This window comes from Panthera tigris, chromosome C1 (genome assembly GCF_018350195.1).
Source record: "Panthera tigris isolate Pti1 chromosome C1, P.tigris_Pti1_mat1.1, whole genome shotgun sequence".
In the NCBI taxonomy this organism is placed as follows: Eukaryota; Metazoa; Chordata; class Mammalia; order Carnivora; family Felidae; genus Panthera; species Panthera tigris.
This window is the reverse complement of record NC_056667.1, coordinates 40262081-40285122: the sequence shown is the minus strand read 5'-3', so window position 1 is coordinate 40285122 and position 23042 is coordinate 40262081. Positions and strand designations below refer to the sequence as shown.

Here is a 23042-nt window from a genome sequence, read left to right as displayed (position 1 = left end):
TACAATTGACTAAATGATGTATTAAAAAATGGTTTTTATTAGTTTTTATTACATATGACAGAAGTAGATTTTGGTAAAATAGTAACTTAGTTTAAAGAATCAGCAAACTGTTTTTCAAGTGAAAACATTTTCATGATAAACTAGCAGTAGTTTTGAATGAGTTAGGTATGTAATTGAAAACGGTATATGGCATATTTTTCATATTTCTAACTGTTATATAGGAGTTAGTTTGGCATTCTTTTTGAGAGCCTTTACTTTTTTCTCAAACCTCATAGGGTGTCATTAAGTACCCTGGAACAATAATGTACTAAACAATTACTTATTGACCTGAAGGACGTCACATACAATGTATATATATATATGCCAAATATTGATAATAGAACAGAGATAATAATAGCAAATTTTTTAAATTTGGAAAATTTAAATGGTGAGAATCGTTGTTTACTTGGATAGTGGGAAGTGCATGGAATGAATTGTATTTTAAGAATTTTCATAAAGTGTTGCCATTATAAGGCAGTAGTTGCTATTCTTAAGGACCCAGCAGCAGCCTCAGGTATTAAATATTTCATACACTTTTTCTTTGACAGAGAAAGTGGGGACAGATGGAAAGGAAATGAATTAACTCTAAAGTTTTAGATGTTTGAGGTAGAAATAATTATCAAATCTTTTCATACTAGTTATTAACTTGATATTTCAGTATCTAGGCATAAACATAGAATCTTCAATTTTTGGTTCAGTTCTTTGTCAGTGACTTCTGGTAGACATTGTGCTTGTAAATATCTATATGTGAGTTCATTTGGTATATGGAGATGTTCTGAGTATTTAAATAAGATATTTACATGAATTTCACATTAGCAAGGTATTTATAGGTTTAGGTTTAAGTTAGTGATGTACTGTTTTAGGGGTCAGCAGCCTTTTTCTATACAGAAACAGGTTGTAAATCTTTTAGGCTTTGTGGGCAATATAGTCTCCCTTGCAGCTACTCAATTCTGTGTCATAGTGTGAAAGGAGCCACAGGCCATATGTGAAAATGTGAAGCGCTACTGTGTTCCAATAAATCTTTATGGATGCAGAAATTTTAATTTTATATAATTTCACATACTGCGAAATACTTTTTTAAAATTTTCAACCATTTAAAAATGTAAAAATTATTCTTAACTTACAGGCCATATATAAAGAGGCAATGACCTAGATTTGTCCCATAGGCATAGTTTGCTGACCCCTGGTGGGTGCTATATGGCTGTTGTAATTGAAACATAGGTTAAAAAAATAAAAAGAAGTGCTGCCTGAGTAAATCAACAACCTTGGCAGAAATAAAACACGAAAATGCATTAGTTTATATAGCTGTATCATTTATCTGTTCATTTACTGAGAAGCCTATGGATATGAATCAGTTGTACATGGCATTTTCAGTAGTTTGTAAAGAGAAAGACAATTATTTTGAAAATGTTCTTAAAGCTATCTGTTCTAATATTTGAACATAGTCTTTTGTTACCAACAATATTTTCAGTTTCTGTATACTCTTTTCCCAAGATGATTTCTGATATTCCTATGCCATTAATTTTCTGATTGCTCCCGAATGTATATTTCCAGGTTATACTGTTGTGAATTCATTTATCCAAATTGGTAATTCACTTTTGTACTTGCATACCTTATTAACATCTTTAAGTTAACATGTTTAAAATGGGGCTCTTGGTTTTTCTTCCCATGCCATTTCTCTATCAGTTTCCCTCCAATAAATGGCAGCACTGTATAGCCACTAATGAATACAAAAACATGGGCATCCAGTCTTTTCCCATTTCAAATAACACCTAATCCTTTGGTAAGTGCTATAACATCTGTCTCCAAAATATACCTCAACTGTGGTCACATTTCAGTATTTTTATTCCACTGCCTAATCCAAGCCATTAGCATCTCATGCCTGGATCAATGCAATAGCTTCATCATTGTTTTCCCAGCATTTTTCTTGAGTTCTTCCTTACATTCTCCACATAGCAGCCAGAGTGATCTTTTAAAAACATAAATTGAATTATATAACTCTGCTGTTAAAACATAGTTTTTTATTGCACTTTAAATAAAACTCGCCGTGGTTCAAAAGGCATTGTATTATTTACCCACTGTTCACCTCTACAACCTTTAGCCTTCCTTTTACCCTCACTTTACATGATGCAGCCATAGAAACCTCCTTTTAATTCTTCTAATAGGCCCAAGCCCTTTATGTCTTTACCTGTCCCTTTAACTGCTTGGAATGCTTTATCCCCAATTCTTCATATGGGTACCTCTATTTCATCCTTCAAGTCTCAGTTTAAACATTACTTTCTCTAACAGGCCTCTGTATAAAACTAGGTTCCCATCCCAGCATTCTCCATCATAGTACCTTGAGCAAATGTTTGTGGAATGAATGAAGGAATGAATGAATAAAAGTATCCATTTATTTAATTATGCCATGTGTGGTTTGAGAGGGAACATTCAGTGGAAAATCTATGGATGATAGCATAGCAAAAGGTAGTAGTTACCATCCAAATGATAAGAGTATTTACAGTAATCCACCAAGTAAAAAAATGAAAGATGAAAAGGTAAAAATAACTTTCCTGTGTATGCAGGTGTTTTGCTTGCATGTTAGCTCTGTAAAGGTCACACATCAATTTCAAAAGGGCTTACACATATTTTAAAGATTCAGAACATAAAGGTTTCTGTACAGATTGTAAACTTATGAGTAATTGCCTAACATAATATTTTTGCAGACCATGCATTACAAACCATTAATGGGTTGTAAAGTGACATGAGTGGGTTATAGCCCACATTAAAAAACCAAATAGAATAGAAGATGTCAGAGTATTTTGCAAACAGTAAGGGTAAGTATTTTTATTTATTTAACAGATAGCTAATATGAGTCAACAGTAAATCCCAGTGTCCTTGTATACTTATAGTAAGATGGACCTTCTTGGAGTGGGATCAAGAATGAATTCTATACTTGGGTAAGATCAGCCTCCCTATGTGTCTCTACTTTCATCTGTAGGGTTAAGAGAGATTCCTAGACATCGCACCCCACCTTGCTTTCCAACACTTTCAGCCTGGACATTATTATTTGATTGTACCACAACTAATTTCATTACATCTCTTCCTGCTGTTTATGCTGGTCACTACAAGGAGTTTAAGATTCTCATATCATCCCTCACTAAAATTTCCATAGCTCACATCTGTCTCTAGCCTTTTCCTCTACAATGCCTGGGACCCTGTGTTATTCCCTGTGGAACTAATTTTATTATTAGCAAAATTCCTTCTGTTGTCAACCTCTTCCCTGCACATTCCCTCCACCATCTTCCTCTGACTGAAATCTGCCTTCCTGAGGACATTGTTTCTTTGTAGCCTTCTCCGTGTTCATTGCTTTTCCTTAGCAGCCATCATAACAGTGAACTAACTGGTAAAATATGTGTCCTTATTGCTCCTCACTTCCACTTCTGGACCTTTATCAGTCCTTCTCTAAAAATCTTCAGCTTTGAATTTGATGTCAAAAGATCATCACCTACTTATTGAGGTGTTTCCCCTCATTTCCTGATTGGTCTAGAATTGCTCTCTGTCTTCTTTTTTTTTTTTTTTTTTCAACGTTTTTTTTTTTTTTTTTTTTATTTTTGGGACAGAGGGAGACAGAGCATGAACGGGGGAGGGGCAGAGAGAGAGGGAGACACAGAATCGGAAACAGGCTCCAGGCTCCGAGCCATCAGTCCAGAGCCTGACGCGGGGCTCGAACTCACGGACCGCGAGATCGTGACCTGGCTGAAGTCGGACGCTTAACCGACTGCGCCACCCAGGCGCCCCAGTCTTCTTTTTTTTTAATGTCATGCAGTATGTATGTATTTTTTTTAATTTACATCCAAGTTAGTTAGCATGTAGTGCAATAATGATTATAAGAGTAGAATCCTGTGATTTATCCCCTACATATAACACCTAGTGCTCATCCCAACAAGTATCTTCCTTAATGCCCCTTGCCCACTTAGCCCTTCCCCCCACCCACAACCCCTCCAGCAACCCTCAGTTCTTTCTCTATATTTGAGTCTCTTATGTTTTGTCCCCCTCCTTGTTTTTATATTATTTTTCTTCCCTTCCCTTATGTTCATCTGTTTTGTATCTTAAATTCCACACGAGTGAAATTATATGATATTTGTCTTTCTCTGACTAATTTTGCTTAGCATAATGCACTTTGCTTCCATCCACGTTGATGCACATGGCAGGATTTCATTCTTTTTTGATTGTCAAGTAATACTCCATTTTGTGTATACACACACACACACACACACACACAGACACACACACACAACACACAGTGGGCTCTTTCCCACTTGTTCTCTTAGCCAACAATGGCCATTATTGATAGCACTACTATAAACATTGGGGTGGATGTGACCCTTCGAAACAGCACACCTGTATCCTTTGAATAAATACCTAGTAGTGCAATTGTTGGGATGTAGGGTAGTTCTATTAATTTTTTGAGGAACTTCATACCGTTTTCCACAGTGGCTACACCAGTTCGCATTCCCACTAGCAGTGCAAAAGAGATCTTTCTCTACATCCTTGCCAACATCTGTCATTGCCTGCATTGTTAATTTTAGTCATTCTGACAGGTGTGAGGTGGTATCTTATTGTGGTTTTGATTTGTATTTCCCCCCCCTTTTTTTTAATTACATTTCCTTGATGATGAGTGGTGTTCGGCATTTTTTCATGTGTCTGATAGCCATCTGGATGTCTTCTTTGGAAAAGTGCCTATTCATGTCTTTTGCCCATTTCTTCACTAGATTATTTGTTTTTTGAGTATTGAGTTTGATAAATTCTTTATAGATTTTGGATACCAACCCTTTATCTGTCATTTGCAAATATCTTCTCCCATTCCTTTGGTTGCCTTTTAGTTTTGCTGATTGTTTCCTTCATCATGCAGAAGCTTTTTATTTTTATGAGTTCCCAATAGTTTATTTTTGCTTTTATTTCCCTTGCTTCTGGAGATGTGTTAAGAAGTTGCTGCAGCCAAGGTCAAAGAGGTTTTTGCCTGCTTTCTCCTTGAGGATTTTGATGGCTTCCTGTCTTATGTTTAGGTCTTTCATCCATTTTGAGTTTGTTATTGTGTGTGGTGTAAGAAAGTGGTCCAGGTTCATTCTTCACGTTGCTGTCCAGTCTTCCCAGCATCATTTGCTGAAGAGACTGTCTTTATTCCATTGGATATTTGTTCCTGCTTGTCAAAGATTAGTTGGTCATAAATTTGTGGGTCCATTTCTGGGTTCTCTATTCTGTTTGACTGGTCTAAGTGTCTGTTTTTGAGCCAGTACTATACTGTCTTGATGACTACAGCTTTGTAATACATCCGGAATTGTGATGCCTCCAGCTTTGGTTTTCTTTTTCAGGATTGTTTTGGCTCCTCGGGGTCTTTTCTGGTTCCATACACATTTTAGGATTGTTTGTTCCAGCTCTGAAGAATGCTGGTGTTTTTTTTGATAGGGATTGCATTGAATATGTATATTGCTTTAGGTAGTATCGACATTTTAACAATATTCTTCCAATCCATAAGCATGGAATATTTTTCCATTTTTTTGTGTCTTCTTCAATTTCTCTCATAAGCGTTCTACAGTTTTCAGTGTATAGATTTTTCACTTCTTTGGTTAGGTTTATTCCCAAATGTTTTATGGTTTTGGGTGCAATTGTAAATGGGATTTTTCCCTTAATTTCTCTTTCTGTTGTTTCATTATTAGTGGATAGAAATGCAACCCATTTCTTTGCATTGATTTTATATCTTGCAACTTTGCTGATTTCATGGGTCAGTTCTGGCAAGTTTTTGGTGGAATCTTTTGGGTTTTCCACATAGAATATCATATGGTCTGTGAAGAGTGAAAGTTTGACACTCTCCTTGCCAATCTGGATGCCTTTTATTTCCTTTTGTTGTCTGATGCTGAGGCTAAGACTTCCAATAGTGTGTTGAATAACAGTGGTGAGAGTGTACTTCCCTGTCATGTTCCTGACCTTAGAGAGAAAGCTCTCAGTTTTTTCCCCATTGAGGATGAGATTAGCGTTGGGTCATTCAAATATGGCTTTTATGATCTTGAGGTATGATCCTTGTATCCCTACTTTCTTGAGGGTTTTTATCAAGAAAGGATGCTGTATTTTGTCAAATGCTTTCTCTGCATCTAATGAAAGGATCATGTGGTTCTTATTCTTTCTTTTGTTAAGGTGATGTGTCACATTGATTTATTTGCAGATATTGAACCAGCCCTGCCTCCCAGGTATAAATGCCACTTGATCACAATGAATAATCCTTTTAGTGTATTGTTGACTCCAGTTGGCTAGTATCTTGTTGAGGATTTTTGCATCTATGTTCATCAAGGAAATTAGTCCATAGTTCTCCTTTTTAATGGGGTCTTTGGTTTCTGAATCAAGGTGATGCTGGCCTTGTAGCATGAGTTTGGAAGTTTTCCTTCCATTTCTGTTTTTGGAACAGCTTCAAAAGAATAAGTGTTAACTCTTCTTTAAATGCTTGGTGGAATTCACCTGCAAAGCCATCTGGCCCTGGACTCTTGTTTTAGGGGAGGTTTTTTATTACTATTTAAATTTCTTTACTGGTTATGGATCTGTTCAAACTTTCTATTTCTTCCTGTTTCAGTTTAGATAATTTATATGTTTCTAGGAATTTGTCCATTACTTACAGATTGCCCAATTTATTGGTATATAATTGATCATAATATTCTCTTATTATTGTTTGTATTTCTGCTGTGTTGGTTATGATTTCTCCTCTTTCATTCTTGATTTGATTTACTTGGGTCCTTTTTCTTTTTGATCAAACTGGCTAGGGATTTATAATTTTGTTAATTCTTTCAAAGAACCAACTCCTTGTTTCATTGATCTTTTCTACTTTATTTATTTATTTATTTTTTATTTTTTTAAATTTATTTATTTTTTTCAGATAGCATTGATTTCTGCTCTAATCTTTATTATTTCCCATCTTCTTCTGGTTTTGAGTTCTTTTTGCTGTTCTTTTTTTCAGCTCTTTAAGGTTTAAGGTTAGGTTGTATATCTGAGATCTTTTTTCCTTCTTTAGGAAGGCCTGGATTACTATATACTTCCCTGTTGTGACCACCTTTGCTACATGCCAGTGGTTTTGATCAATCTTGTTATCATTTTCATTTGCTTCAATGTACTTTTTAAACTCCCCTTTAACTTCTTGGTTAACCTGTTCATTATTTAATAGAATGTTCTTTAATCTCCAAGTATTCATGGTCTTTCCAAATTTTTTCCTGTAGTTGATTTCAAGTTTCATAGTGTTGTGGTCTGAAAATATGCATGGTATGATCTTGATTTTTTTGTACTTGTTGAGGGCTGATTTGTGTCCCAGTATATGATCTATTCTGGAGAATGTTCCATGTGTACTTGAGAAGAATGCATATTCCACTGCTTTAGAATGAAATATTCTGAATATCTGTTAAGTCCGTCTGGTCCAAGATGTCATTCAAAGCCATTGTTTCCTTGTTGATTTTCTGCCTAGATGATCTGTCCATTGTTGTAAGTGGGGTGTTGAATTCCCCTACTATAATAGCATTATTATCAATGAGTTTCTTCATGTTTGTGATTAATTGGTTTATATATTTGGGTGTTTCACGTTGGGGCATAACTGTTTACAATTGTTAGGTCTTGATGGATAGACCCCTTAATTATGATATAATGCCCTTCTTCATCTCTTGTTACATTCTTTAAAAAAATTTTTTTTAACGTTTATTTATTTTTGAGAGAGAGGGAGAGAAAGAAAGAAAGGAAGGAAGAAAGGACGAACAAACACGAGCAGGAGAGGGCCAGAGAAAGATGGAGACGCAGAATCTGAAGCACCTCCAGGCTCTGAGCTGTCAGTACAGAGCCCAACTGGGGCTTGAACCCACAAGCTGTGAGATCATGACCTGAGCCAAAGTTGGACACTTAACTGACTGAGCTACCCAGGTGCCCCTACATTCTTTATTTTAAAATCTACATTGTCTGATATAAGTGTGGCTACTCTGGCTTTCTTTTGGCGACCATTAGCATGATAGATGGTTCTCCATACCCTTACTTTCAATATGAAGATGTCCTTAGAGATAAAATGGGTCTTGTAAACAGCATATAGAAGGATCTTTTTTTTCTTATCCATGCGATACCCTGTGTCTTTTGATTGGAGCCTTTAGCCCATTGACATTAGAGTGAGTACTGAAAGATATGAATTTATTGCCATTTTGTTGCCTGTAGAATTGAAGTTACTGATGGTGTTCTCTGGTCCTTTGTTGTCTTTGTTGCCTTTGGTCTATTTTTGGTTTTGGTTTTTGTTTTGTTTTGTTTTTTCATCTTTTCTCCCCTCAAAGAGTCCCCCTTAAAATTTCTTGCAGGACTGGTTTAGTGGTCATGAATTCCTTTAGTTTTTGTTTGGGAAACTCTTTATCTCTCCTTTTATTTTGAATGGCAGCCTTGCTGGGTAACGAATTCTTGGCTGCATGTTTTGTTTTTTTTTTTTTACATAAAAGATCATTTATTTATTTATATAACAATCTCCATTTTGTCTTCCAAAAATCGGATTATTTATACCTAAGGCACCATACTAAGTTTAAGTCACTCACTCTTTGATAAAGTAATTGAACACTAGCTAAGCTGCATAGGCTTTCTAAGGTATAGATTCACACTAAATATTCTTATAAGTGTGAATCTATAAAATAAAGAGGATAACATTTATCAACAGGCCATATTTTTATACATATAATTGTGCAAGTTACAGTGTTTTCGGTTAGGGAGAGGGAGGATAAGATAAAAAAAGTGCAACTTTGGCTGCATGTTTTTATGGTTCATCACGTTTAATATATCCTGCCACTCCTTTCTGGCCTGCCAAGTTTCTGTGTATAGGTCTGCTGTGAACCTGATCTCTCTTCCCTTATAGGTTAAGGATTTTTTTTCCCTTCCTACTTTCATAGTTCTTTCCTTGTCTGTGTATTTTGTGCATTTGACTATGATATGCCTTGTTGATGGTCGTTTTTTGTTGACTCTAATGGGAGTTCTCTGTACTTGTTGGATTTTGATGTCTGTGTCTTTCCACAGTTTAGGAAAGTTTTCTGCTATGATTTGCTCACATAAACCTCCCACCCCTTCTGTCTTTCTCTTCATCTTCTGGGACTCCTTTGTTTCAGATGCCTTTCTTTTTTAATGAGTCACTGAGTTCTCTATGTCTTGTATCGTGCTTTTTTGCCTTACTTTCCCTCTTTTTTTCCTGCATCATTATTCTCCATAATTTTGTCTTCTATATCACTGATTCGCTGCTCTGATTCATCCACCCTTACTGCTGTGGCATCCATTCGAGATTGCATGTCACATATAGCATTTTTAATTTTGTCCTGACAAGATTTTACTTCTTTTATCTCTGCAGAAAGGGATTCTATGCTTTTTTCAACTCCAGCTAATATTCTTATTATTATGATTCTAAATTTTAGTTCAGACATCTTGCTTATATCTGTGTTGATTAAGTCCCTGGCTATCCTTTCTTCCTGTACTTTCTTTTGAGGTGAATTCCTTCATTTTGTCATTTTGGAGGAAGGAAAAGTATTAGTGAAATAAAAAAATAAAAGTTTCAAAATTAAAACCAACAGAAAAAATCAAATAAAGGGAGCTAGATGCTAGGTGTGCTCTGGTCTGGTTTTTGAAAGAAGCTTATAGAATAGAGAAAAAAGGGGAAGAAAAGAAAAAAAAGGTAAAACATTTAAAATAAAAAATTATACAATAAAATAGAATAGAATGAAATGAAGAAAGTAAAATAGAATAAAAAAATTTACAAGAGAATATAGTAAAAAATTTTTGTAAAAATGGGAAATAAAAATAAATTCTTTCTGTATCCAAGAATAAGAGAAAAAGAAAAGCGGGGGAAAACACCAAATAGATAGACCAGGAAACAGAAGAAAATCTGAATGAAATTACATCCGGTTTCCCCTAGAAGTCTAAATGTGAAGCACTTTATAGTCCTTACACTAAGCAGAGAGAGAGACTTGTGTTGGTCTCCTAGGGCCTGAGCTTGGTTGGCGCAGTTGGTTGGAGCCTGGTGCAAGGGCTCTCTTCTCCACTAATTGGCACTGTTTAGCTTACTGGGGTGGATTGGTTGGCAGGCATGCATGTCTATGCGAATGCATGGGAGAGGTGAAAATGGGGTCACCCAGCTTCCCAGTCTCTGGCTCTGGAACTCTGTGCTCTCACAGACCAGCAGTCAAGCACCCCACCTTTGTCTTTGGCTTCCATTCACTCCCTACTTCTACACTGTCTGTGTCCATGCTGTCAGCCTGTCAGGCGGAAGCTCCCTCCTGAATTATATCTCATATGGGGCTGTGTTTCCAAATCCCTCACTTTTGAGAAACCTGTGGCTTGGACCCCCTCTGACCCTATGGGGGAGGGTCTCGCTGGGCAATGGCCAGGTGCCCGCTTGCCCCTTGGGAACATGCATGTGGCTATGCTGTTGCAGAAGTTCAGAGATTGTAGACAGGTGCCTGCCTGCCGCAGAAAAAGTTTGGGTAATTGCATAGCAGCAGAGGTTCAGGGCTTATGGCAGAACACAACATACAGCCAGTGCCAGGTTTCATCACACCATGGTGTCTTTGTTCCAATATGAGTGAACGTGGCTGTTCTCCAGGGTCTGTTGGGACCTTTGCTTGTGGGGACACTGTACAGCCTCTACCAAATGCTCTCGTAGGAGGAGAACCACTTCTCCTCCTATGGCCCTCAGACCTCTCAGACCTCGTGTTCCAGGGGATTCACCTTTCTCTATCCTAATTCTTGGTAATTTAAATATCTTTGTAAATGGTTCTTCCAGTACCTCAGACTCTTAGTTTCTTGAATTTCTTTCCTACAGAGGTCTTTTTTTCTCCAACCTGTATCAGCTATATCTCCCATTCTCCTATCATTTAATTATAATTCTCAAATCTTAATTTGAGGCTTTGATTTTCTGCTTACCATATCTCATCTTTCTAGCTCATTTCCTTTGGTGTCCTAACTCCAGCAGTTCTTCAACACTACTTAGGCCTCTAATCCATTGTTTCTACCATCTGCTCAAGATGATTACCTCTTTCATGTTTTTTCTTCCTTCCTTACAGTGGGTTAAATCCCACGGTTAATCATTATAATCACTTTCTTGTGTATAATCCCAACTCTTTCTTTAAAGATCCTGCATGACAAAAATCCTTACTTTTGATAAATCCAACTCCATCTATTCTGTGCCTTACAGCTAAAAGTGGCTGCAGACAAATAAAATCATGGTGTTGGTGTACCTTTAAATTCATGACCATGGTCTTTAGAGAGCCCCTTACTGTTGCTAGGCAGTCACAGTATATTTACCTGGTTTATCTACACTCCTAAATGGTTATTTTGTACTTGTCCTCTCCTCAGGCCTTTAAAGCACCTTTCCCTTATTCTCACTCTCAACTGATGCCTTTCTTTCCTGTTTTGTTTCACTGACAAAATAAAGGCAATATAAGCAAAATTCTACAAATTCCCAGCTTGGTCTCTGTTTACTTACCTGCATTTTACAAAAGTATTCTCCTTTTGTTACTCTAGATGGCTTGTCCAGTCTCCTATTGAAGACCAGGCCTCCATGTTTGCTTTGGATTGCATTCTTTATCCCCTCTGGCCTATTCAAGGATTTGACCTAATTCTTCCCTGTGTTTCCTGCATCATTGGTATTTTTCTCTAATAGACCATTACCTCTAGTAGAGCATAACCACAAACATAATGTTATGTCTTCTATTTTTCTTCCCCTTCTAATAATCACTGCATTCCTCTAGTCCCCTTGATAACAAAACTTTCCCCAGAGAGTTGTTTATATTTCTTGTCTCTAATTTATTTATCCCCATTTCTCCTTAGCCCAATCTAAGCAAAGAATTGCTAGTGCTTCTGTCAAAGTCACCAGTGAAGTGACCACGTGACTAAATTCAGTGGTAATCTTGTCCAGTGTAATGACTTTTAAGTGCATCTATATGCACAGTTTTATATCTTTAGTTTATATTTCCACTCCAGACCTGTTCCCGGCTTTCCAGATTGATATATCCACTTGCTTATCTTCTCCATTTAAATGCTTGATACACATTTCAAACTTACCTGCCCAAAATGGAAGTCCTCATCTTCAGTCTTGCCTTTGAATTGATACCAACTTCATCTTTCCATTTACTCAGTCTAAAATCTTTAGGATCATTACTGACTCCTTTCTGTTAGAAACTGTATCCAATATGTCGGGAAATCTCTTTGATACTATTTTCAAAATATATCCAGAATCCAGCTATTTTACATCACTTCTATCACACTGGCATAAACCATTATCATCCTTATCTTAGTATATTCCATTAGTCTCTTCTGTGCTTCTGTCCTTCTCTGCCAACCCCTTCCCAAGTGTTTTCAACACAGCTAACAAATTTATGTATGTATGTATTATTTAAATGATTCATTTTAACGTGAATCATTTAAGTATCCTGTCACTTCAGTAGTTTCCCATTTCATTCAGAGTAAAAGTCAAAGCCCTTACATTAGCCTAAATACCTCAACATATTTCCTGTCCTTACCATCACTGTTCTTTCTGTGACCCATCTCAGTCAGTGCTCATTTGACTTCAGTTACATTAGACTCCTTGTTGTTCATTAAGTATTTTGTGCTGGTTGTTTTCTTTGCCTGAAATATTCTTTTTCTGTATATTCTCATGGTTTACTTCCTCACCTCTTTAAGTCTTTGCTCAAAAGCCATATTCCCCACGTGAGAACCACCCTCACCACCCAGTGTAAAATTACATAACTCACACCCCCATATTCTTCACCCTCCCTTTCCTGATTTATGTTTATTCCAAAGAATTATCAAGTTTTAATATTCAACTATATAGGTTGCTAACTTTATTTGTTCCTACTAAACTGTAAAACTCTATACCATCAGGGGATTTAGACTGTTCTGTTCACCACTATACCCTCAGTGTTTACAATTGTCCTGTCACAGAGTAGGTAGCTCAGTAAGTATCTGTTTAATAAATATGTATGCCCTGGGTTACGATGTAAAGATGTAAAATGTGTTTCTTAATATGTTTTTCTGTCAAAAAAAAAAAAGTTTGAAGTATGTTAGTAAGTTTTTACCATCAAGTTAGGAGTGCAAAAGGTATGTAGGGTTTTTATGGCAAAAAATTGTACTAAAGTTTTGTGTGGCTTTCAAGATATAGTTCAGATGTATCACAAGAGTAGTTTATTCACCCTAGATGGAATATTTTAACAAAAAAATTCTCTGGAGTAAGAGTTAAGGTACCCAGGTAACACTTACTAGATCTCTTACCCAAGTCAGTTTACTTCTCGGGCTGCAGTTCCTTATCTTTAAAGTCTTTGGGTTGAGGTGCTTGCTTATAATCTTTTCTAGGTCTTGTGATCTCTGAAAACCTACAGTATGCTAATTTTTGTTATAATGATCCTTGAAGAAGTGCGTATTAGTTTCAAGGATATACTTCTTTAATGAAGAAATTAATGACTCTTAGCTGTGTTCTTATCTAGTTGTATTTCATCATGAGCTAAAGAATTTGCGTTTTATCTTTAATGTTCATACTTATATGCTCACTTGTATATGGGAGAAACAAATTATTTGGATTCAGTCGTTCTGCTTTATCATATTTAGGAAATTATCAAAAGATGAAAAGGTAAGCTATAATATTGAAAAATTTTCAAGAACTTTAGGGAAAAAATGAATAATGTACAATCAACAGTCATTTTTTTTGTTTTGTTTTTAATTTTTCTTTTCCAGACGGTCTTAAAATCGCTACATTTGCCAAAAAACAACAGTCTTTATGTCCTTACACCAGACTTGCCACCACCTTCATCATCTAGTCATGCTGGGTAAGGTGTTTACTTTTCCTGGGAGTCTGAAATGGAAAGCTTGATTGTTACATTGCTTTAAGCTGTATGTAAATATCAAAATGAAATCAAATCAAAATCTTGTTGAAGCATAAACTTACCACCAACTATTAACTATATAAAATTTCAAACTATTTTGGTCTGGATGGTTTGTTTGATTTTAGTGGTGGAATTTTTTTCCAAAGAAAATCTTTAGCAAAACTCCATTATGGAAAAAATAGTCAAAAATGGTACTGCTCTGGGGTGTCTGGGTGGCTCACTTGGTTAAACGTCTGACTCAATTTGGCTGAGGTCATGATCTCAGAGTCCTGAGATTGAGCCCCATGTCAGGCTCTGTGCTGAGCACTGAACCTCATTAACATTTTCATTCTCTGCCCCTCCCCAGCTTGTTCCATCTCCCTCTCTAAAATTAAAAAAAAAAAAAAAGTGCTGCTCTGTTTGAAGGGGAGGGACTAGTATTAGAAGGAAGAGATTGAGTAAATGGAACTCTAGCTTTCCCCATGGCTAAAGAAGGCATACTTTTGAGGGAAGTTCATCAGGTCCTGCAGAATAGGGTTTGAAAAGCACTGATACATTTTTGTTAAGCTTTTCTATTTGAAATAAAGAATCTTATCCTTTTTTCATTATTCTTGAAACTCAAGACATTTATAGAATGATTAAAATATTTTAATATTAAATTATATATTACATTGTTAATGCTAGATAAAGCAAACTGATCCAAAGTAAATGATTATGCCAGTAATAGAGTAATAATGTTTGTGAGTACAGTATCACTCCAGAACTACATTTGTTTTTAGATTTTCACAATTTTTATACATGTTTCTTTCTTTCTTAATACAATTTGGTGATTTTGTGTGGTAGAGACCTGTGTGCTTAAACTATGAATATTGTCAACCTTTTCCCCTCCCACCTATGAAATATCTTTATTATTATGTATTAAAAGGAAAAAATTACTCTTTTTCTCTCATACACTATTCACAGAATACTTCTGGCTATGAAATGTGTGGTGTTCTTTCCCTCCCACACCAGGCAGTTTTTCAATGCCAGTTCTACAATTTTAATTTAATTCTGATATTATCTACCTGAAGACAGCATAAAATCCCATAGGTTCGGGGCTTAGTCCTCTAAAATTGTCCCCACATTAGACACAAGTTCAATATTTGGAAATATTCCTTCCTTTTCTATTTTTTGGAATAGTTTGAGAAGAATAGGTAATAGTTCTTCTTTAAATATTTGGTAGGCTTCACCTATGAAGCCATCGGGTCCTGGGCTTTTGTTTTTGGGAGTGTTTTGATTACTGATTCAATTTCTTTGCTGGTAAGTGGTCTGTTCAAACATTCTATTCATGTTTCAGTTTGGGTAGGTTATGTTTCTAGAAACTTACCTATTTCTTCTGGGTTGTCCAATTTGTTGGCACATAGTCTTTCATAAAATTCTCTTATAATTGTGCTCCTGTGGTGTTTGTTGTTACTTCTCCTCTTTCCTTTGTGATTTTATTTGGGTCCCTTTTTTTTTTTTTCTTGATAAATCTGGCTAGAGGATTATTAATTTTACTGATTTTTTTTTTTTTTCCAAAGAACCAGATCCTGGTTTCATTGATATGTTCTGTTGTTTTTTTAAGTTTCTTTATCATTTATTTATTCTCTAATCTTTATTATTCCCTTCCTTTGACTGGTTTTAGGTTTTGTTTGTTCTTTTTGTAGCTTTAGGTATAAGGTTAGGTTGTTTATTTGACATTTTCTTGCTTTTGAGGTAAGCCTGTTTTGCTGTAAACTTCCCTCTTAGAACCATTTTTGCTGCATCCCAATGCAATGTTTTGAACCATTGTATTTTCATTTTCATTTGTTTCCATGTACCTTTTAATTTCTTCTTTTATTTCTTTGTTGATTCATTCATTGTTTCATAGCATGTTATGTAATCTCTATGTATTTCTGCGCTTCCCAGACTTTTTTTTCATGTGATTGGTTTCTAGTTTCATAGCTTTCTGGTCAGAAAACATGCATGGTATGACTTTGATCATTTTAAATTTGACAAGACCTGTTTTGTGGATCTCTTCTGGAGAATGTTCCATGGGAACTTGAGAAGAATATGTATTCTGCTATTTTAGGATAAGATGTTCTGAATATATCTGGTAAATCTCTCTGGTCTATTGTGTCATTCAAAGCCATTGTTTCTTTGTTGATATTCTGTTTAGATTATCTATCCATTTATGTAAGTGGGGTGTTAAAGTCTCTTCCTAGTATTGTATTTTCCTTGATTAGTTCCTTTATGTTTGTTAGTAACTATTTTAGGTCTATCTAGTAACTATTTGGGTCTATCCATTATAGGTGTATAAAATTTATAATTGTTATATTTTGTTGGATTGTCCTTTTTATTATTATATATATAGTCTCTTCCTTTGTCTTTTGTTATAGTCTTTGTTTTAAACTTTATTTTGTCTGATAAAAGTATTACTAATATGGCTTTCTTTTGACAATTTGCATGATAAATATTTCTCCATCACCTCACTTTCAATGTGCTGGTGTCTTTAGGTTGGATTATTTTGTCCATCTATGTATTGTCATTTTATTACTTGTTTTGTGTTTGTTTCTGAAGATTTTCTCTGATCCTTTCCTGTCTTTCTATCTTTCATGGTTTGCTGGTTTTCTTTAGTGATATATTTGTATTTCTTTCTCTTTATTCTTTGCATATGTATTAGTTTTTGATTTGTGGTTACCATTAGGTTTGTATATGACACCTTCTGCATATAGCAGTCTATATTAAGTTGATGGCCTTTCAAGTTTGAACCAATTCTTTATTCCTCTTCTCCCAGGTTTGAGAAATATGATGTCATATGTTACATCTTTTTATATTGTGACTTCCTTGGCTGGTTGTTACAGATATATTTATTTTTGCTATTTTTGTGTTTCCTACCTTTATAATGTCACTTTTGCCTCTCCACTCAAAGAGTCTCTCAATATTTCTTGCAGGGCTGGTTTAGTGGTCATGAACTTCTTTAGTTTTTGTTTGTTTGGAAACTCTTTATCTGTCCTTTTATTTTGAATGATAGCCTTCCTGGATAGAGTCTCCTTGGCTGCACATTTTTCCCATTTAGCATTAGAACTTATCATGCCATTCCTTTCTGGTTTAGAAAGTTTCAGCTGAAGTATCCCCTGTCAGCCCTTTTGGTTTTCCCATATAAATGACTGTCTTCTTTTTCTTGCTGCTTTTAAATTTTTTTCTTTATCGTTGTATTTGGCGTTTTAATTATAATATGTGTTGTTGTGAATCTGCTTTTGTTGATTTTGATGGGGTTCTTTGTGCCTATCCTGGCTCCGAATATCTGTTTCCTTCCTCAGATTTGGGAAGTTTTCAGCTATTATTTCTTCAAATAAATTCTCTTACCCCCTTTCCTTCTTTTTCTTCTGGGACTCCTATAATGCTAATGTTACTATGTTTGATGGAGTCACTGAATTCCGTCAGTCTTCTCATTTTGAATAATTCTTTTTTCTCTCTTTTGTTCAGCTTGATTATTTTCCATTACTCTGTCTTCTAGGTCATTAATTCATTCCTTTGCTTCTTCCAGCCTGCTGTTCATTCCATCAAGTATGTTTATTTCATTTATCAAGCTCTTTATCTTTGCTGTTATTCCTTACCTCTGTGTTAAGGGTCTCATTCATGCCTTCTACTCTTTTCTCAAGTGCAGTGAGTAATTCTCATGATCATTACTTTAAATTCTCTATCAGGCATGTTACTTATATCTGTTTGACCTAGAATTCTGGTTATGGCCTTGTCCTGTTCTTTGATTTTTGATACGTTTTTCTATCTTTTCATTCTGTCTTAATTTCTATCCCTATTTCTGTGTGGTAGGTCAGCTATGTATGCTGTTCTTGAGTATAATAGCATTCTGAAGAAGAGATCCTGTAGTGCCCTGTTGTGTATTATTCCCTCTCCCCCAGGGTATGGTGATTCCAGGAGTGTCTACAGTGTGTTTTATGTGCACTCTGTTGTTTTGTTCTGGGTGCTTTATCCCCAGGTCAGTCATCTGTAGAGGTTCTCTTTGCCTGTTGTGGGCAGTGTTTGGCCCTTTGCCTGAATGTGACACCTTTTAACTAGGTGTGCTCTGGTGTATCTGTGAAATGAGACCTGTTGCTACCACTGTGGAACTTGAAGCTCCACAAAACTCCCGTGTTTGGAGATAAGGTGTGAGCACAGGTTTGGGCTGATCTTTTGGAGCCAGAGGCTGTCACACTGAACTCTTATACAAGCATGACTGGGAAGGGTGGTTCTTTTGGAGCATGGGGGTGGGGCTTGGTGTAAGCAAGTTAGGTCATGAGTGTCCGTGCTGCACTGGTCCCTGCAGGTGGTCCGTGACCCTGCTCATGCTGAGGGGAAGTGAGTGAAATGGTGTTGGTCTGTTCCTTTGTTCCTATAGTGGTGTCTTTGTGAATGCTGCCTCTCTGGGATGTGCTCTGAAATGAGCAAATAGCCTGCCTACCTTGTGCCCCAGGTGGTCTTCAGATCACTGTTTCCATTCTATGTGTCCCTGGATTATTTGACTGCCTTCTCTCCAAGAGCATTGCAATGCCCTTTGGGCTCTATTCCCCCAAGCTGGATGACCTTTAAAACTTCAGGCTTGGGTTGCCTGGGTGGCTCAGTCAGTTAAGCATCCAACTCAATCTTAGCTCATGTCTTGATCTCACGGTTGTGAGTTCAAGCCCCATGTTGGGCTTCATGCTGGGCATGAAGCCTACTTAAACAAACAAACAAACAAACAAAACTTCCAGGCCTTAAGATCTACTAATTGTAGGAAATTTGGCCCTTTTTGCTTTCCTAGCCAATTGCTATGGGAATTCGTTTTCCCTATGTGCTCCCCTCTGTGCTGGTCTGTCTCTCACCTTTATTCGAGACCAGGGATCCCTTCTCACCACGGCAGCCACAAATCCAGTTTTCTCCCAAACCGTGTCTCCACATGTCTTACCTTCTTTGATTGGCCTCTTCTCTGCCTTTCATTGTGGAGTCTGTTCTGCCAGTCTTTAGGTGGATTTCTAGGGTATTTAGGATGATTTGATAATTATCTAGCTGTATTCCTGGGACAAGGCAAACTTCAGGTTCTCATACTCTGCTGCCATCTTCCAACTTGGCTTTATGGATTTTTACCAAGTTATACTGATGCTGTTTCCTTTGTTGGAACAGTAAGACAGAAGAATTCAAAGCCAACAGAAGATACAAAAGCACAAACTATCTGGGGGGGAGGAAGGACATGTAGAGGCTCCTTGTAATGAAAAATCATATCAATGCATATTTTATTCAAGTCTAACTAAAATCCAAGTTGTTTTTCTCTTAGTGTGTTAATCTAATGTATCTTTCAGTAAAACTAGAGATTATTTTCCCTTTTTTTGGTGATATATATCTGAATTTTGATTTCATGGGAGACCATTAAAAAAATTCATTTAGAACCTTAAAAGCTAATGGTTATAATTATTTTTAACTTGTGATTTTAATTTTTTATTCTACCAAATAAAAATAAGTTTTCAGGGGCACCTGGGTGGCCCAGTTGGTTGAGTGTCCAGCTTCAGCTCTGTTGAAGATCTCATGGTTCATGAGTTTGAGTCTCACATGGAGCTCACTGCTGTCAGCATGGAGCCTGCTTCCGATCTTTTGTTTCTCTCTCTCTCTGCCCCTCTCCTGCTCATGCTTTCTCTCTGTCTCAAAAATAAATAAAACATTAAAAATATGTTTTCAACATTGTGACTATATAGTAGACTCTAAAAACAAATTTCCTATTGAGTTATATAACATATCATATTATCTAATCTGGTAGATAAAGTTTGTAATTTGTTACCTAATTTATAATCTAAACAGGATAAAATAAGGGGTAATTCTGATTCTTAATGTTATTTGAGAATTGGCAAGTGAATAGAAGAACTCTGGAATTGGTTGTTGTAAATAGGAGAATTTATATATATAATGTCCCCATTCCTTTCTTCATCTCAAATTTGGGAATTTTGAAAAAAAATAGTTTATTTTATTTAGGTGGTTCATTTGATGTTTAATTGGTTTTATTATTATTTTTTTCTTTGAGATGAGTCAATGTATATTAGAAGATGGAGAAGAGTTGGATAATAACCTGCTTGTTAATTGCAGTGGAGGACTATGATGAGGTCCTGCTGCTAGATTTTACCATTGCAGTTCCAGTGAAATGGCAAACTTTAGGTTCATTCTTTATAAAGTATCAGTCTTCTATAATCGGACCAGGCAATATGGTATTATTGTGTCACTCCTAGACAAAGTTTATTATAACCAAGTCAGGAAAGTATTATGATTGTAATCTATTTCTCCAGACAAAGGACACTAAGGTATAATGAGAAAAATCCTAGATTACTCTCCCAGTTTAGCTGCAGCCCCAGATTTTTCATTTATAAAATGGGAAGCATTGTTTTTAGTTATCATTGTGGTTGTAAAAATTCATTAAGCAGCAGTGGTACATTATATGTAAATGCATAAATTACAAAGCACAATAAATAAAATGATTTATTTATGCTGATAAATACCATTAGTAATTAGTAATTACCATTAGTAATTTATTAAATATTAAAATAACCCTGCTAGTATGCAGCGTAATTTTGATTCATCTATTTTATAAATGAGGAAATTGAGGTATTTAGAAGACTTTTGGATTGTTCAAGGTGAATAGTAAATACTTCTCACTCTGAAGTCTCTGTGACTCTGCATCTAATATGGCTTTTGGATTCTTGACACAAATGTATAAGACTTTAAAGATGTCTTCTCTTGGGGCGCCTGGATGGCTCAGTCAGTTAAACATCCAACTCTGAAGTTTGACTCAGGTCATGATCTCATGGTCGTGAGATTGAGCCCTGCGTCGGACTCTGTGCTGAGTGTGGGGCCTGCTTGGGATTCTCTCTCTCCCCCTTTTTTTCTCCCTGTCCCTCACTTGTGCTTGCACTCTCTCTCAAAATAAATAAATAAACATTAAAAAGGTAAATATGCCTTTTCTTTTGGAGGCAGTTGTTTAGATTGAGATTTTTTTCCCCTTGTAATTGTTATATACTCTTTGAAGGGCATTACATTAGTTCACTCATTGTAGTTCTTCTCAGGAATATTCATGAAATTTCAGTGTGTGATTCCCTTTTTTTTTTTTTTCCAATGTATCCTTAATCATTTATTAAAATGTAGATATAAAATAACATGCTCTTAAATTATTTACTTATAAACCATTTTATTTTCAAGGTTTGATGAGAACTGTAGATAAAAATTGTTTTAATGTTTGTTTATTTTTGAGAGAGAGAGAGAGACAGAGACAGATGATGAGTGGGGAAGAGACAGAGAGAAAGACACAGAACTTGAAGTGGGCTCCAGGCTCTGCCTGGTCAGCACAGAGCCCAACGTGGGGCTTGAACGGCAAGATTGTGACCTGAACTGAAATCGGATGCTCAACCAACTGAGCCATCCAGGCACCCCAAGAACTGTACATATAGAGAACAGTACATTTTAAACCATGTCCTATAAGAATTTTTTTCTTGATTTTACTACCACTAGGGGGTGCCTGGTAATTGAGTCTTTTACGTATTTACAATTTCTGAAAAAAGAAAACATTAAGAGCAGAAAATTATATATAGATTTATAATTACATTTAGAATTATATTTGAATGTAAATTATATTTTTCAGAAGATAGAATATCAAGCTTTCTGAAAATTTAAGAGCAAACTCTTTAATCATAACCTTTATAACAGTTGAAAATCATTTAAAAACACTTTTTAATAAGTCAGATTTCACTAATTAATAGGTGAAATAGTACCTCAATGGCAAAACTTCAGACTATACTATCAGTGATAGTAAAATTAGCAAGGGGGAAAAAAACCGGTTAATTATACAGGTTTCATATTATTATAGGAAAAATTTTAGTCTATCCAAGATTTATTGGTTACATAGTGAATAAAAATAAGTTCTGTTTTCCTTTTAATTTTTTTTAATATATGAAATTTATTTTCAAATTGGTTTCCATACAACACCCAGTGCTCATCCCAAAAGATGCCCTCTTCAATGCCAATCACCCACCCTCCCCTCCCTCCCATCCCCCATCAACCCTCAGTTTGTTCTCAGTTTTTAAGAGTCTCATGCTTTGGCTGTCTCCCACTCTAACCTCTTTTTTAAAAATAAGTTCTGTTTTCAATGAGCTTATATACTCTTCATTAAAAGTATTAGGCTTGTTTTTTAATTCATCTCTTTACAGAAACTTTGCTTAGATATAACTCAGTCTTAGTGTTCTGTCTGCCACTCAGGTTGATTCATTCAGTAAGCTCCTCTTTCCATCTACTCTAAAGGTTGGTGTTCCTGGGAGTTCTTTTCTCAGCAGTTCCTCCTACTGTAACGTCTCCCTGATACCTACTCTCAGTCCTTCACTTTCCAAATATGTATAGATGACACACAAATACCTATTTATAAACCCACATGTCCTAGTTGCCAATGGAGCTTTTCACTGGTGTGTGTCCATATGCAATTCAAAGTCATGTTTAGAACTGAGAAATGTGTACTACTATATATTTTTTTTATCTTAAAGTACAATGGTTCAAAATACTGCAGTGTAGTTCTATTAGGATGATAATTATTTAACAGGTCATTGAGTTTGGCATATAAGTAATTGATGACTTTTTTGAGATTATTTCTGATAGAAAAAATGAGAACCAGATTATAGTAGATTTTAAGAGATAAGAGAGAAGTGAGGAATTGGAGTTACTGTTATTTCAGAAAAGTCAACTATGCAGAGAAGAAGTTGAAGGATGAGTAGCATCAAGAGACTAGAGAATTAGAAGAGGAGAAAGACACAGCAGATAAGAAAAATTTGAAAATATAAAACCAAAAATAGGGCTGTTGCCAAAGAGGGCATGGGAGTGGCTTAGCTCCCATGAGCTAAGCTCCCATGATCGAGAGAGAGAAAACACAGATAGCAGGTATGTGTGACTGAGCAAGGATGTTTTGGTCTCTTTTCCTCTTCTTATAAAGACACCAACTCTATCGGATTAGGGCCCCACTCTTAAGACCTCATTTAATCTTGATTACCGCTTAAAGACTGTCTCCAAATAGTCATATTGGGGGTTAGGGATTCAACATAAGAATTCTGGTTGGGGAGAGGGGAAATGCATTTT

The 23042-nt window shown here is 35.9% G+C and overlaps 1 protein-coding gene across 4 annotated transcripts in view; it reads left to right on the top strand.

Annotated features, from left to right (window-relative positions):
* Positions 1–23042, top strand: part of FAF1 (Fas associated factor 1) — a 524128-nt gene that overhangs the window by 209765 nt on the left and 291321 nt on the right. For all 4 annotated transcript variants that reach the window (XM_007077228.2, XM_007077231.2, XM_007077229.2 and 1 more), the window contains one exon: positions 13786–13877. In XM_007077228.2, coding sequence (XP_007077290.1) covers positions 13786–13877 — 92 coding nt within the window. The remainder of the gene's footprint in view (positions 1–13785; positions 13878–23042) is intronic.